At 43.8% G+C, this 17,821-nt stretch overlaps 1 protein-coding gene across 1 annotated transcript; it reads left to right on the forward strand.

Annotated features, from left to right (window-relative positions):
* Positions 1 to 11,475: 11,475 nt before the first annotated feature.
* LOC136538408 (alcohol dehydrogenase-like 4) lies at positions 11,476 to 17,172 on the forward strand. The gene is made up of 10 exons (XM_066530383.1): positions 11,476 to 11,710; positions 11,867 to 12,003; positions 12,238 to 12,287; positions 12,864 to 13,207; positions 13,853 to 13,935; positions 14,026 to 14,101; positions 16,225 to 16,286; positions 16,374 to 16,472; positions 16,614 to 16,775; positions 16,860 to 17,172. The coding sequence occupies exons 1-10, from the start codon at positions 11,641 to 11,643 to the stop codon at positions 16,974 to 16,976; spliced, it is 1,200 nt and encodes a 399-aa protein (XP_066386480.1). The 5' UTR covers positions 11,476 to 11,640; the 3' UTR covers positions 16,977 to 17,172.
* Positions 17,173 to 17,821: the final 649 nt, after the last annotated feature.

A 17,821-nucleotide genomic window follows, 5' to 3' on the forward strand; every position in this document is an offset into this window, starting at 1 on the left:
TCCAAGATGCAAAAGGAGTTGCTCAAGTGAAGGAGAATTTGAGGATTGCTCAAAGTCGATACAAGAGCTATGCTGACAAAAGAAGAAGAGAACTTGAGTTCAATGTGGGAGACTTTGTCTATCTCAAGGTATCCCCGCTATGTGGAACTATTAGATTCCATGTGAAAGGAAAGCTAGCCCCTAGATTTGTTGGGCCATACAAGATCCGCAAAAGAATTAGAAAACTCACTTACAAACTTGAGCTACATGAGGAATTGGTGGGTGTACATCCCGTATTCCATGTCTCACAGCTACGCAAGTGTTTGAGAGTGCCCAATGAAGTAGTTCCAACTAATACACTTGACATTCAAGACACTCTCAAGTATAAAGAACATCCTATTCGAATTCTGGGTAGAGATACCAAAGAGACCCGAAGCAAAACTATTCCTATGTGCAAGATCCAATGGAGCAATCACACTAAGAGAGAAGCAACATGGGAGAAAGAGTCTGACCTCCGGCTATGATACCCTTACCTCTTCGAAGAGTACGTTACGCTTTAATCTTGGGGACAAGATTCTGTTAAGGGGGTAGGACTATAACAACCCAAAAAATCCACACACCAAAAATCACAACTACAAAATTTTTGTGTTTGCCTTATGTGATGTTGAGTGACACATGTAGAAGCTCAGCCCTAGTTTTGGATTGGATGTGACCCAACTAGGTTAAAATCATAAGCATAGTTTGGTTTTATGCCACATGTGTAATTAAATTCCTAAATAAATAGATCATGCATGCATCCTTAATCCCACTTGTGATTTGGATTCTCTTGCCTTATGTGATATTTAACTAACTTAATATTTATGATAAACCCTAACCAAATTGGCAACAAATAAAAGAGAAAGGAAAGAAGAGGGAGGCAGCAACTCAGCCCAGCCTACCTCGATCGGCCCAGCTAGCCCAGCTGAGCCTCGCCTGCCCTTTCACGCGGACAGCCGCTGACAAGCCGACCCCGCTTGATAGCTATCACGCACCGCACGTAGCCACATTGCGCCAAGCGCCTAACGACCCGACCCCGCTTGTCAGCACAGTAGCATCTTCTTCCCCTCACCCATGCAATCTCCCCGCATGACTGAAAGCCGACCAGTGTGGCAGGTGCGGGCCTAGGGTCACGCAAATAGCATGACCTTGTTCCCCTTTGCTTCACACTTATGCAACCGCACGAGAGCCGTCGGATGCGCCGCACGTATCACCACCGCCCGATCGCCGTCCGCCATTGGAGCCCTTGGAGCTTGGCTATAAAAGCCAACGTCCATGAGCCCTAACCCTCAGCTCGTTCGCCACCACCGCTGGTGGCACAGCACCACACAGCGTCAAGCCGAGAGAGAGGGAGGAGGGAGAAGCAAGGTGGAGAAGGAAGCCGCTGCGGGGAGGACCTCGCCGGAGCCAGGAGCACCACCCTAATCAGCTGTAGCGACGTAGCTGCTCGGCACAGCACTACATTGCCTCATCACGGCCTCGCCTCACCACCGCACCACCATCCTACCACCACGAACCCTGCGGTGAGCCATCTTGCTGAGACCACCTCCCTAGCCAAATGGAACGTGCACCGCCATGATCGAAACCTTGCTGAAGCTTCGAGCTCTGGCCTAGCCCAATTGGTTAGCTAGGGAGACTGCCATGGCCACGCCTGCCGAGACCCAGGACACGCCATGCGTGCTACCATCAGCCAAAAGGAGGACCCCAGCCATGACGTTGCACATCGGAGCAGGAGCGCACATACACGGACACGCTCACCATGGCTGAGAGCACAACCATGGCGAGACCACTGTGTCTTCTACGTTGCAGAAAAGGCAACGTTGACACCCCGACTGGCTCCGCCATGACAAGAGTCACACCGCGCTCACCTTAGCTGAAGAAGAAGCCCACCAGAGCCCTGTGTTGCTACACCGCACCTCGTCGGAGCGCCACCGCCTTTGTTTTTCCCCCACCACCATGGCCAGAGCCACTAGGAGCACTAGGAGCTCCATCAACACACCCACCATGGCCGTAGAAACACCATGGAGCTCACACACTCTTCCAACTAGGCTCTCGCTACAACTACAGCCCTGTCCATGCACGCCGATGAACCCACGCCACCGTACACCAAGGCTAGAGCCCTAGGGAGCCCTAGCCATTGCCCCAACCCCACTGTCACACTTGCCGAGGCTTGGGGAAGCTATTGCCTACCCTAATTGGACGCTAGCGCTGCCACGGGGGCTCGTTGGTGACCTCACCACCAGCGGGAGCCCCATCTAGGAAGAAAAGGGGATTTTCCCCTCGTCGACCATGTCCCGAGCAGCTCCGCCGAGCTCCAACCACGACCACGTCCCGAGCAGCTCCATCGAGCACCGACCACGACCTCGCCGACCACGTCCTGAGTAGCTCCACCGAGCACCGACCATTACCTCATCGACCACATCCTGAGCAGCTTCACCGAGCACCGACCACGACCTCGCCGACCACGTCCCGAGCAGCTCCGCTGAGCTCCAACCACGATCACGTCGTGCACGTGAACCAAACCCTCGGAGTAAGTGGACCAAGTCCATCATAGACCGGCTCTGCGGTCTATGGACCAACACAAGCGGGTTCACCATGAACCACGCCTCACCTACGCCCGTGGATCACGGCCCATTAGTGGCCCAGTATGACAATGTGGCCGCACCAGCGCGTGCCACGTGGCAGGCCAAAGCCCAGCCCGTATCCAGGCCCAACCAGCCCAGTCGAGGCCCGGCCTGTATTGGCCATTGACTGGTCAACACTGACCATTGACCGGGGCCACCTGTCAATGATTGTGATTCGTTGACCGTTGACTCGCCCAATTGACTTGACAATGACTTAGACCGGGCCTACAAGTCAGCGACACAGAGCCGCTGGACCCACTTGTCATTGAGTGACGTCATGCGGGACCCCACCTATCAGTACCTGAACCGAGACGATGACGTCATGCTGATGTCAGCATGCCACGTGGACCAGTCATAGCGTGAGACGTGTCAGCCCAGGATTAATTCAGCCTTTTCCATTTTCAAAAATGATTAAAACTTCAAAAATTCATAACTAATTCATATGACCTTAGAAAAATACGAAACTAGGACCAAAATTCATCTAAAATTGAGCTTTACGCAATGAACCCATGTTTGAGTGCATTTGGCTCTTTTGAATTTTCATTGCTTCTTTGTGCTATTCTATAGACGTCGCTAACGCGACTATAATTCGATCATATGTAGACTCGGAGGAGAACCAGATAGACGAGGATCATGAGTACCATGAGGAGTACGGAGACGACTATACTAAAGGTGCCACATCCCACCCAATCTCGTAGCACCTATTACGCACGGCTAATATAGGACTGCTATTGCTTTACTTTACTGTTATAATCATACGATAATAGGACTTGCATGGTAGTATGCTTACTTGATGGCCTTTACCTTGACGCAACCTTACCCCTGCATACCCTGCTATTAGGCTAGACACACGCTTCCTACTATATTTCATTGCTTATACTCAAAACTCTAAAGGAATAGACACTAAGACCAGCAACTCGACACAACCGATGCAACTGAAAACTCAACAAGCCCTAACTAAGCAATGGTAGCAAAGGCTCAAAGGGTTTATAGGATTGTGGGTAAACCAATCTATTTTTTTTGGCTTTTCTGGACTATAGGAAAAATTAAAAAAACAGCGAAGGATTTGAAGTCTCTCACCGATAAACCTTGCTCTGATTACCAACTGATATGAACCCGCTAGGGTGAATCCTAATCTTTCGATGAGAGAAGGTGGATAACTCGATTTGGGGATGGAGATGATGTTCATGGCCCGACTACAACCATCCAAGGATGCTGCGCTTGGGCAACCGATACACCACCTCCAACAGTCGTCACAATCTTGTGGAACACGATCAACCAAACCACTAGGGTAATTCCTGCAAGCAATCGAGGAACAAGCAAGAACAAGTAGAACAAGCAACTCAATTGCAAATATGGAGATGAAAACAAATCTGAAATCACAAAGTTGGGGTTTTGAATTGAGTAGAACGGATGGTCTAGTCGACACATGCGTCTACAAGGAAGTAGCAATGGCTAAACTTTCAACAAAATAAAAACCAATCTATTTGTGGCGGCTCTAATCCTTATTAATACCTAGGGAAATGACCAAGGGGGTGTTGGGGTCATTCTCCAACCCTAGGACGCGTCCCTAATGGACCCAACTTGATACATGGACCATCGGCCCAAAATAGGGTGATGCAGCACCAAAGGCAGAAAAGGTCCTGGCGTTGAAACGATGACTGCAGAAGCATCAGATAAGATATAGCCATGAGTCCAGATCCATTGGAAAATAGACTTGATAAGCTTTCCAAAAAGTGCTAGAATGTCCCAATCGGAGTCCGTATGAAGTCATAGTGACCGTCGCAATTTGGGACTATTTTGCAGTCCGAATTCAACTTCCAAAACGTGTTGGACTTGGACTCTTTCTGTCCTTGGAACCAAAGTGACATGGTGGCCTAGCGGAGGATGTTAGGAATACTTGGATTTGGTCCCCAATCAACTTCATTAACCTTCCATGCTTTCTATATGCAATCAAACCTTCCCTTGATCCATGTAAGTAATTCTGAAAATGAGAATGAACACACATCATGGTGCAGCATCAATTCATCAAATGCATCAATGATAAGCCTCATATAGAATAGTTGCACTTTTGGTATAGAAGTGGTTGGCATGGTCATATTTGAGCCAATGATGTCCTCATCAGAACCTATGATGGGAGGAGACCGGGATGGAGGTGCTGTGGTGGCACGGTAAATAGAAACCCTGGTGAAGACATTCTGGCTTGGTCATCCCTAAGGACTTACTAGTACTCAGATTCACCAGGAAGCCTTACATACCACTCACCCTATATGGTGCGGGACGGCCAGACTACTTGGTAGGATATTGCCACTACTGGTAGGTTGATAGCGGACAGTGTAAGGAGGTATGGGGCATGGAGGATTCCCCCACACCCTTCCGAGACTTCATGGAGACCTTGTGGACTCGGCTCATGACTCACAGTTTCAGCCACCCCAGACTAGACTTGGGGTGTACCAGGGCTGAATGGTAGAGTGGCATTATCCTAGGCTAGCAAGCGGCCGGAATTAGCCTAGTTGATGACGGTCAGCGAAGAAGGCAGATCTTGTGGTTATGTAAAACCTCTGCAGAGTGTATGGTTGATCGATCGATACATGTGCCGACCTATCGGCTATGGACCTTTCCTGGGTTTCGCTTAAACTAGATAGTGAGATGAGTCCTTCTCTTCTTCCCTCGTGAGAGAGTGTCGGTTGTAGCCAAGGGCTACGGGCCTTGAGACAGTGTCGAGAGGGAGTTGGCCTATCGACTGAGCGATGGTGTGGAGATGGTGGTATATCGATCCCAGGATCGAAACCTGGTGCTGGACGAGAATGGGGTGGAATGTGTGTGGGAATAGTGTTGAAACTTGACTACACTATTATATACTTGATATGCTAATACATAGAAAACCCCAGCCTTCTAGGTTCCTTTTGATTATATCCAACTTGCATCCAATTTCCACAAAGCGATGCTCATAGGGTGGGAGTGGCCAGTACAAATCGTACTGATAAATTTTGGCACACAGGTTCTGCTGAGGAGTATAGCTCCGAGGAGTTTGACGGTTGAGGGGTTCGTTCCTACGCTTGAGTTTGGTGATCTTATCTTCAAGTTGTTCTGAATGAATGCTACTTTTGATTCCGCCAATGCGGCGATGTAATAAATTATGTAATTCCGCACTATTTGAACTCTGATATTATCATTGTATGGATGTGGTATTCGACTAGAAATTGGGTAATATGATCCACAACGTTCTTATTACACTTCGACTCTATGGATTTCCCTTCGTGGAAATCAGGTCGCTTTAGTTCCCCTACTGATTCGGTCAAAAAAAACATATGGCTCAAAATAAACTACCACTAGAAACACCATAAACTACTCTATCAAGAAGTGCACTTAAGATTTTTTCTAGTGTTCTCTAAGTTACCCTCAACCCAAAGGACTTTTTGCTACATAGAGCCAATCCTATCAACTAACCTAGAGATAATCTAGGAAAGTAAAGGTCACATAAACAAAGCATGTGCTAAGGATAGAGAGGGCAAATTCTTAGACACACGACGATATATATGGTGGTATTGGTTGCAAAACCTCAAACCCTAGTCCATTTTGGATCTCCACCAGGGTACGCTCCTAATCACCAAGTCCATTTCATTTGTGATGTTTGCTCAACCAAAGGTGATGGAGTCACACAGCCTCTCATGCCACCTGATCCCTACTGCAAAGTTGGACTACCACACAAGACCTCCACCAACCAAAAGACCATGTCGTGAGCACTCAATCTCACAATTGCCACCACTATTAGCCGATTTGGACTGTGTTGAAATGCAAATAAACTGAAGGCATGTCGATAGGTGTTAGTGACATAGTCTTATCACCACCACCAGATCACGATCACCTTGATGCTACTTCCACTATGGAGTTTCTCTAAATGATGGAGGGCATATCCTCTTCCCTCGCACACCATCACGTCACCGCCCCTCATCAAGAAATTAAAGGAGGGTTATCGCCTAGATGGCCACAAGGCCTTGACCAAAAGGTCAGCACTCTAGACGGAATGTAGAAACACTTTCTCTAACTTATAACAACCTTGGGGCACTCTAGCACACTTAAGCAAGTGAGACAACCTCGTATATATAGCCTCGTCCCACTCAATGGACCATTGGGAAAAGTCTGCCATATTTTCTGTGCATCACCTGATGATTCGCTTGATGGTCCTCGATACTGCATATATCACCTGACGGGGTATATTCCCTAGTCGAACGTTGAATCTTTACTCAATTGACACTAGGTTGTATTCACCTAATAATCTATCACCTTATCCTTCATTGTCCACCATATCGTCTACATGGGGTATCGACCATTGGTCTTGACCAATGCCACAATTCTGATCATCATAGAATAATTCGCTCAGTTGCTCCTATGCTACACCACATTATCTAGTGGCCTTGATCTTCTAGGTCATCAACTATGCTAGCTCTCTAATGTACACCAGATGATTCACAATTTGATTCTTCTCTTCACCATATCATTCGATGAGCAGTCTTCCTATTTGATTTACTAGACTCCACCATATGACCCGATAGGCTTGATCAAATGATCAAATGAATGTTCTAGTGGGGAATCTTCATTGTTTCTTTTTCGTTTGAACTCAGATCTTGATCAAACTTAACATTGCATCCTTTGGATCCATTATAACATGTCTAACACATCTATAGCACACAAGTGTTGGTATTTCTTACGCTCAAGTAGAACATTCTACAAGCGCACAGAATACCATTGTAGCACTTCACCAAGGAGTATTGCAATGTATCATTATTTATTTAATCCCAATGGAAAGAGGTATCAAGGAATGATATTAAATGAGAGATCTTAGTGTTTCGATAGTGTAGAGGGGTAGATCGAATTGGATAGGAAGGGTGCTAAAACAAGCTCAAGATAAAAGATAACTCAAAAGATAACTAGTAAGGTATAGCTAGATGGGAGGACCTTGAGAGAGTAAAGGTTCCTATGATTTTAGCTCTACTTCTATGGTTCTACCTCAATCATACAAATTTAGCAAGCATATTGAGTCCACACAGTGGATACACGAGGCGATAGGCGAGACAACAAGAGAAGAAAGCTCTTGCCTGAAGCGGATATCTCTTTATGCGGGCCTTACCTTTTAAGAACTTGTCTAACAACACGTGGTGGAATATAAAGACTAGATAGTGCTATCACCACCTACTAGCTACCACAAACAATTCGTGCAACAAGCGACAACCATGTGCAAGATCAAATATAAAAACCACATTTACACTATCTCACTACTCTAATTGTGTAAACATAGATCAATTAGATCACCCAATTAAAGGCAATGATCAATGTACAAGTGTGGGTCCTGGATCATCAATCTATCATCCATACAACTATATGCTAAGATATATACCACAACAATAATATTACAAGAATAATGTTGCACAAAATAGAGACTGAGTAAAGTAGAGAAAGAATAATACATTAAATAAAGTAGAATCTTACTAAAAATGGAAAGGTACAAGAGCTATACTCAAATTCATTGTCTCTAACTTTATATTTTTATTGCATGAACAATTTAGGATCCATTTGGTGGGGATTTTGTTTCTCGTAGAAACATTTTAGATCCAAAATTTTTTAAAGAAATATTTCAGGTGATGAATCATAATCACTTCTATGGAATCATTTGATTGGTAGGTTGGATACTAACTCCAAAAAAGATGTTTTATATATGTTTAAAAAATCTAGAATTTTTTGTGGGCAAAGAATAATTTAAATAGAAAACATTTTATCTTGTTGCACGTAAAAAGAATAACTAGAAAAAATAGTCTCTGGTGTATAGGGGAAACTAGAAATGTAATCTAGTGAAACTTGGCTCGAGGCATTTTGCTCGCTTCAGTCTAAAAAAGGAGAACTAGAGAAATGTTCTAAGGCAAAATCATTTCGCCGATATAGCATTTGGCAGCATTTCTTCCGATTCAAATAAGAATCGGAACTGATCCGATCATCCTACCGACCCTTAGTTTTGGTGTGAAACGGTATATGTTTTTAATATAGATCTTTAATAAAGGTTCAAAAAATGAAAAAGAATATGCAATAGGCATGGTAGCAAATTGTTCACGGAACAGTTAGAGATGTGTGGAACGACGGACGACCTGGCCAATAATCTTAGAGATTTTTGCTTGTGCCTTTTATATTTTTGGAATACTGAACTCAAAAATCCTAGCTCCGTAACTGACGAGCGGCACGGGCGGCAGCGACGAGCTACCCAACCGTCCACACTGGTGCATGCTCCAGGAACACAAAAATGAGAACGTGTTGCGCCCTTCAAAAGAGGACACATCACAACTTTCTACTGGAAGGGAAGGTCAAAAGGACTTGAGAGCGTCTCAAGACACTCTCCATGTCCTTCCTAAATAAAAGAAATAGAGATTTTAGTAAAAAACTATCATCCAACAACTTTTTAAATGGTCATTCAAATATAGCCATCTTTTATTTCGGATTTTTCGCTAACAAAGAATAAAAAACGAGAATGACTCTTTAGAGTGCACATGAGATATAGAAAAACTGTTGGAGAGTGAAAAGATATAGAAAACAATTTTTATGCAAATGATTTTCCAAACGTTAATTTAGAAAGTGAGATTTAGAAAACTCTTAGAGATGCAGAGACAAGCTTCACATGATACATACCACCCCTTGTTGACAAATCCACTCATGCGCATTCCATGGTTTCATGTGGCCCCACCCAAGCGTGTACACCAGGCCTTCAAGGGAAAGCTAGCGCTCGCTTTTAGCGGTTCAACTTGGCCCACATTTGCTTTCCAACACGTCAATGGAAATTGCGTCGCCCATAATCCCTTGTCCTTTTTTTCTATTATAAAACTACTAATTGCACCCAAAAGGCTAGGTAGTGCCTCCGTTAATATTGGTGGTGATTATACAATGGCCAGAGTTATTATTGATAGCTATCAATCAAACTTCTATAAATTTGATCTAAAGCCTTGTTTAGCACAATTTCGCCAGCTTTATGAACGGTTTGAAGCAGTTTTGTGCCAAACAGGTCTTTTGCAAACAACTTCACATGTAAAAGCTTCTGAAAACATGCTCTCATAGAAGATAGATGGGTGATAACTTGAAAATAATGGCTTCACCCATCCCACACACTCGCATCGGTGGGCTCCCTCGTTAGTGGAAGTCGGATTTGCCCCTGTGCGACATGGAGGCACCGCCGTGGGGGCACTGGCGTGGCTGGGACACGTTGCAAGCTGTGGGGCGTGACCGCAGCTGGGAGGCGCAGCCATGGGGGTGTTGGCATGGCTTTGGGAGCTTACGAGCGCTAGGGCACGGCCACCGGGGCTTGTGGTCCCTTGGCACGAGGGCCGCCGGGTTGCGGCTGCTAGGGTTTGCAGGCATCAGGAAGAAGCACTTTCGTAGAAACAAAGATTGTGGGAAGGAGATGAGGAAAAAGTAGACAAGAAATGGAAAAGAAAAGGGTATTATGGTCATTTCATTTTTTTCCTATCATGAGAAGCTCTTCTGGCAAATGGGTCACTGAAACAGTTGTAGCTTTATCAATAAAGTTGCTCATGGAGCTAAAAGAATAAGAAACCTGCTTCAGTAGTAAAGTTGGGTTATGCCAAACATGACCAAACTAACAAATATGTCCGTGCATTACATCGAAAAATAGAACTTTTACATAGCCTCCTAGACGACTTTACGATTCAAACATTTATTCGACGACCATAACTGCTTTCCAATTTATTTTGGAATCAAACTTTGTCACTATTACAAAAAAGGATTTATAGCAACACCATCTTTCTTTTGTAGGTATTGAGCCGCCCGTACAAATGGTGGCCAAATGAGCCGCCCCTACAAATCCATTTGTATGGGCTGCTGGTGTTATCAGTCGCCCCTACAAATGGCCCGATTTGTAAGTGTTGCTCAATATATAGCCGCTCTATAAAAGGGATTTGTAGGGGCTGCTCAATATCCAGCCGCTCCTACAAAAGGGATTTGTAGCCCTACGAATGCACGCCGAATAGTAAAAAGTAAGTACTAAAATTCAATTTTTTTCAAATGATCTCGGAGGGAGAAATGGCCAAAATAAAAGTTGTAGATGTTAAAAAGTTATAATATTAAACACCTGCAACATTAACTCATACAGTCTTGGTATTCTTGCGGCCGATACATGTCAGCGTTAACTCATGCAGTCTCAGGAGAGAGTGAAAGAGACTCATCTGGCGCTTCGCCCTGCCCACGTGAACGAACGCGCCTTGCCGTGCAAGTAGATTTATCCAGGGTAGAAATTACTATTAAATTATAATTTTCTACTGCTATAATGACAGATATTGATATTCAAAGCTAAACAAGATTATTGACACGGATAAAAATGGGACTCGTAGCTCCGGTGGTGACGACAACAATTGTGAACTGAACGTACATCAGCTAGCTAGTTACGTTGCGTGTAGCGAAATCTGTTCATCTGGATTCGCGTCGTTAGCAGGGCATGTACAATGACTTCGCTAATCTTGATACATATTGTCTCAATTGTTCAAAGATACGTACGTTTATAACTGACAAAAGAAATACAAGTGAGTAAATCGAAGCACCTCCTGCCCAGCGCCTTTGTTGACCACGCAAGGAAACAAAAAGCAGTATCGATCTGGCCCGCTTCGTTTCTTTTATAATCCGCATTTTTTTATTTTTTTTTAATTAAAATAGTTTTTTTATAACAAATCAGTTCGTACGGTATTTTAATTTACTTTTTCAGCGAAGTGAACGACACTGGTCGGTTTCCCCTGCCTCTCTGCCTATATATAAACAGACCAGCAGGCCTGCTCCACTTGTCTCGCTCCCCAGCTGACCAATAGAGCCAAGAGCTCCATTCGTTTCCTCCTCTCTCTCTCTCTCTCTCTCTCTCTCTCTCTCTCTCTCTCTGAAAAGTAAACCAGCTAGCAAGAGGCCGGAGAGAAGAGAACCAAGAAGGCGCATCAACCATCAATCGATCGAAGACACCATGGCGGCCAACGGCCACAGCAGCTTGGCGAACGGTGCCTCCAGCCGGGGAAAGCCCATCAAATGCAAAGGTATATATATAATATGCTGTATGTTGCCCTGCAGCGGCTTGTTTTTCTTCCTCCTCCCACTCGTGCGTCTTCCTCCTCCTTGCTCGATCGATCCATCAATCTTTCGCCATGCTGGAAGCATGATCGAACTGTCTGGTATGGTATGTACGTGTGCAGCGGCGGTGGCGTGGGGTCCCGGCGAGCCGCTGGTGATGGAGGAGGTGGAGGTGGCGCCGCCGGGTCGCCTGGAGGTGCGCGTGAAGGTGCTCTTCACCTCCGTCTGCCACACCGATCTCAGTTTCTTGAAAGGAGAGGTATGTAATTCTACTCTACTTCTATATGCAGTACTGAGGTGACTATCTTATTATATAATCTGTGTGTATAGCTGAGTATGCTACTACATGTGTGTGTATGGCTGTGTTCAGTAATTTGTTGCCGAGTTGATTCTTTACTTCATCCCTTGACTAATAATCTACGTATTGATTTGTGTTTCCGGCCGCCCGCCCATGTGATGCTGCTGTATTTATGGACGTGATATGATATGGCAGAACGAGCTGCAACGCAAGTTCCCCCGCATCCTCGGCCATGAGGCAGCCGGGTGCGTCTCTTTCATCTTCTTATTAATTATTATTATTATTATTATAAGGGATTATTATCACCGGCTTGTGTTTTCGTATGTAAAATGTTGCAATAAGATAGCAAAAGGAGTTTCCACTTGCTTGATACTGCTCGCCTGGAGTCTTTTCTACCAATATCTATCTCTTGACCAATAATAATAATAAGAATAATACTGCAACTCGGGGCTCATTTTCAGCTTTGAGCTTCAGTAGCAGATAGCCGTTTAAAACGTAGGGATTTTATTTTACTGAAAAAACATGGACAACAGATCGAAAAGATTTCCGTATTTCAAAGGGGGCGGAAAATGAGCTGTGCTTTTGTAGGTTCAACTCGTCTGTAATTCTGAAATCTTGCATTGTTTGTGATAGTTCTCTGTAAAGTGGCTTGAGCTCATCTTTGCGTTGAACCGCCACTTGGAAACATTAGCTTAATTAGGCCATGTGCCCCAGGTTGGCCCTGGCTCCACACGACTAACAACTAGGAGTACTTTGGATGCGCAATCCAATTGATGGTGACCTTATGCACGATGCTTTGCCTCCGATAACGGATAATCCAGAGTGGTGGAGAGCGTGGGGGAAGGGGTGGAGGACCTGGCCCCCGGCGACCATGTGATCCCCATCTTCAACGGGGAGTGCGGAGCCTGCGCGTACTGCGAGTCCGACAACACAAACCTGTGCGGGACTTACCGCGTGAACCCATTCAAGAGCACCATGACTTCCGATGGCGGCACCAGGTTCTCCGTGGTGGACCGCAGCTCTGGGGTGCGGCAGCCGGTGTACCACTTCCTCAACACCTCCACCTTCGCCGAGTACACCGTGCTTGACGCGGCCTGCGCCGTCATGATAAACCCCAAGGCCCCGCTGGAGAAGATGTGCCTCCTCAGCTGCGGCATCACCACAGGTACCGTATCCGTGTATATATCCCATCCGGCCGTTGGTTGTCAAAATTCGAAAATAAATATGGTTGAATTATATTCACATTCAATTTGATCGAGCTGGGCGAACTTGACATGTGAACTGGACATGCATGATATACTAAGTTTCTAGCTAGTCTGGTTTGATACCAGAATTGGATTGAGGGCCTCTGAACCTGAATGGCCTGTCATGGGACACTGCGGCCTGGACCTGAATGGTCTGTCATTAGTAAAGCCTGTGACAGATCAGCTCTGTCTCAAGATGCTTATTGCTGAACCAAGGCATGTGCCATCTCCTGTGCGTGCTACCTCCAACCTTTATTTCATTTCATACTAGCATAAGAAAATAGTTTTTGACGCAAGTGACGGTTCATCCAGTCACTGTCACTTTCTACCTCACCGACAAGACAAGGCGTGTGTCTGAACTCAGCTTGTGGAAAATAACAAGGCTGCTTAGGGCCGTAACTTACTTGTGGACAGAGACTGCAAATCGCAGTCATCATACCTGTTTTTTTTTCCCCCTTCTTTTTACCCACAAACTTTAATCAATCGGTCATCATTCATTCAAATAATAATAATAATAATAATAATCTTCAATATAATTGTCGTATGTCTTTGGCATGCATCATCAGGAGTTGGGGCTGCATGGAACACTGCAAACATTTCCGCGGGCAACACCGTTGCAATATTCGGCCTTGGAACTGTTGGTCTCGCGGTCAGTAATAAGATACATAAATAAATACGTACTGTTACAAAATTTACACCACTACATTACCACATAAATTGTTTTGTATTGTTCTTCTAGGTTGCTGAGGGTGCCAGGCTACGTGGGGCATCTCGGATCATCGGCGTTGACATAAACCCTGAAAAGTTCACCAAAGGTGCCTGCTGAGCCACGTCGTTAAGTTTCCTTCCCTTGTTGCATTGCTTTCTCTGCTGTCTATTAATTGCTGCCCATTTCCACGTCCGTGTCAAGCTACAGAACAAAAGTGTCATTTCATCATCACGTAACCATGACCTGGCGCTTTAATCTGCTGGTCTAATGCAGCTGCAGCTTATTTCAGCCATATCTTTTTGTTACCAAAAAAATGAAGTCCAATGGTTCACATGGTTATTTTTCTTCTTTGATTCAACAAAACTAGCGCATATGGTTTTCTTTGTTTTCCAAACTGCCATAAGCACAAGCGCGCCAAGAAATTTTTGGAGCCCGCCAAATAAGACTAGTTATTTTCGTCTTGTAGATACTTTTATTTATTTTAATAAAGTAGAAAGATACATCCACCATCCATGGAGATTGGAGAGATGAGAGAAGAGCACACCTAGCTAGCTCGTCGACTTCAAGCTAGAGACGAGGGTGTTACTTTCCTGGTGATGCCATTACGAGAACACAACGATTCAAGCATTGTCATCACTGGGTTGACACAGCACACAGTATTATATATATATATATATATATATATATATATATATATATATATAGGGAGAGGCTATTCAGCAGCCGGCTACAAAATAAGTTATTCTGTAGCCACCTCTATTTACCATAATTTTATATACTAATTTACCATAATGTCAATACATATTTACGATAGTTGGGTTACTATAACACATGAGAATATTTACCATAACGTTATAGTAAACCACTTAGTAAGGAGTTACTGTAAATCTCGTAAATTAACATAGTAATTATCGTAACTCAAAGTGGCTACAGAATAAGTTATTCTGCAGCCAGCTATAGGATAGTAGTTCTATATATATATATATATATATATATATATATATATATATATATATATATATATATATAGGTCTCAATCTCCATTTATCTGTTGATTTTTATGTGCTACATTTGATATCCAGCAAGCAAACAACTTATCTCTTACCAATCAATTGCATACGGCCCAATTAGTTGCATGATAGTATTGTTCACCTTTTTAAAAGTAAAGTAATGCTACACAACATAGGACCTCTGCTATGTTTTAGCAGCTAATTGTTAGCTGCATGGATCGAACATCACTAGATAAAAATTAGTCTAAATTAGCTCTAGTGCATCCAAACAGGAGGCTAATAGATAGTCGGCTAATTTTTTTAGCCAAGGCTTTCAACTAGTTATTAGCCAACATTGGTTAATTTGAGCTATAGCCTAGCGAGTAACTAGCTTTGGCTCATCTAAACAAGCCCTAAGTCCTCCTAATTATTTTTTTTCTTTGAAATCGGGGAGAATCACGGGAGTTAATTACTTTGTTCAATTTGTTCTGATTAACTTGCCGTGTGTGCTGCCTCGTTTTGCTTCTGAGGTCAATGGGCGTCCCATATACGCATTACCTTTCTCGTTGACAAAATCCGGCAATATTTCTGTCATTCGGTATAATATCTCTTTGTCCAAAAAGACACCCATCATAGTAACTTATGCAAATTGTTTATTTAAAGTTTGGGGAGATCGTCAGAGAAGAATGTTTTGATGAGAATCGTACAATTTGGCGTGATTTTTCTAAATTTTGGTTTCTGCTTTCAACAAACGTGTAAGGACAAATCCATATGCCATTTGGTTAGGAGGAAGCTTCCCTAGCTACTTTTATTTCTAACATATTCGCTATTTTGGGTCAACGAGTGTCCTGTGCATCTATTGCATTTCTTGTTTATTTCATCAACTTGTGGTACATTTCAATGTCAAAGGAATAAAAGGACAGAGAAATTAAGGTGTACATACAGGGAGATCATCAGTAATCCACCCCTACCGTGAGAGGGTGAAGGTTAAATTAAATACAGTGGGTACAAGAAGAAAAAATTGCAGCTATTGCTATAAGAGACAAGCCACGGAAAATGAAGTTTTATTCTTTGGAAATTATAATAAAACTGATAATTTGTGACGCATACGCATCACAGCACAAGGATGTTCAGTGTGCCACTAATAAACTAGTAAAACCAAACAACACTGATGAACATAGATATACTACATACTCCATGTGTTATGATGATGAGTCATGGGCTTGAAATGTGTGTTCAGGCAAAGAGATGGGCGTCACTGACTTCATCGACTCCAAGGCCTGTGACAAACCGGTGCATGAGGTAGCTATATATACAAGAAGTTATTACATACACCTGTATATATATAATATGCATGACTGGACTGATTACGAGTTCGTTGATGTGCAGGTGATCAGGGAGATGACTGACGGAGCTGGTGTCGACTACAGCTTTGAGTGTACTGGGATCAACGAAGTGCTGAGAGAGGCCTTCGTGTCCACGCATGATGTACTACGCTGTGCTTAATTAGTTTTTTTTTTTTTTGCTTCTAGGAGTACAAATTAATAATCTCTTTATATTAATTAACTCTCTGAAATGGAAAGAAGCAGCAAAGTCATGCGCATACTCTACGTGTATGTATATATGCAGGGTTGGGGCCTAACGGTGGTGCTGGGGATCCACGCGACGCCCAAGATGGTGCCGCTACACCCGATGGAGCTCTTCGACGGCCGTCGGATCACCGGCTGCGCCTTTGGTGACGTCAAGGGCAAGTCTCAGCTGCCTGCCATGGTCGACAAGTGCATCAACGGGGTGAGTCACACGCTCCCTTAATTTCTGCCGTATAATCACTTACCATCTTTAATCTGATGTGCTCCTCCTACTTTGTCGTCACAGGACCTGAATATAAACTTTGATGGGTTCATAACACACAACATGCCCTTCTCGGACATCAACAAGGCCATCCAGTTGCTGGAGGAAGGCAAATCCCTTAGGTGCGTGCTCCATCTCTGATGGACCAGACATGGGAGATTGTTATCCTTGTTTAATTTGGTTATGACACAAATAAATATAGAATCCAGTGTTGAGTTGTACAATTCACATGTGCATCAGTGCTATTTCTCTTGTAAAGAAGGGTGTGATTATTGAACAGAACTATTAGCAGGAGGAAACAGAGTAATTCACATGTGCACCAGTGCTATTTCATTCTTCTGTGTTTGTGCTGTAATATATCTCAAGTTATCTCCATTAAGTGGATGTATTCCCAGCTATTAACTAATACTGTCATTCTTTTTTTTAAGGCAATGCCATTCGGCGAGCTTTATTTATTCATAAGAATAGTTATACATCACTCATAACGAATTCAAGAATAAAACTAGGGGGTTTATTGACCCAAATACAATTTTGTTTCGAAATGAAAACTCGCCTCATGTGCTATTTGGTTGGCATACCTTTGACAATGCTCAATGGAGATATCGACGAAATCCCTCCACAAAGAAAATCAACACTGCCACTCTTGATTGCTCTAGACACCTCTATGTGCTAAATCAACAGGGCAGGCCTTGGTGTGTGTTTGTGTGGGTGCGGGGTTAGGGATGTGGGTTTGTGGGCGGACCCCTGTGTTTTCTCTCAATATTAGTTTGATGTCAAAAAGCCTAACAAAATTTGTATCTAAATAATTCCTATTGTTTAAATCTTGATAAAATCAAAACTGTCTCCCCCTCCCCCCCCCCCCCCCCCAAAAAAAAAATTAGTAAGCCTTAATTTGGTCTTGCATCAAATCAAGTTAGCCCAAAACACCATTGAAAATATGAACCTAAACTAAACCCTTTTGTTGCTGTCGGACAGTCTGGAGCACA

Source organism: Miscanthus floridulus, chromosome 1, assembly GCF_019320115.1.
Source record: "Miscanthus floridulus cultivar M001 chromosome 1, ASM1932011v1, whole genome shotgun sequence".
Classification (NCBI taxonomy): Eukaryota; Viridiplantae; Streptophyta; class Magnoliopsida; order Poales; family Poaceae; genus Miscanthus; species Miscanthus floridulus.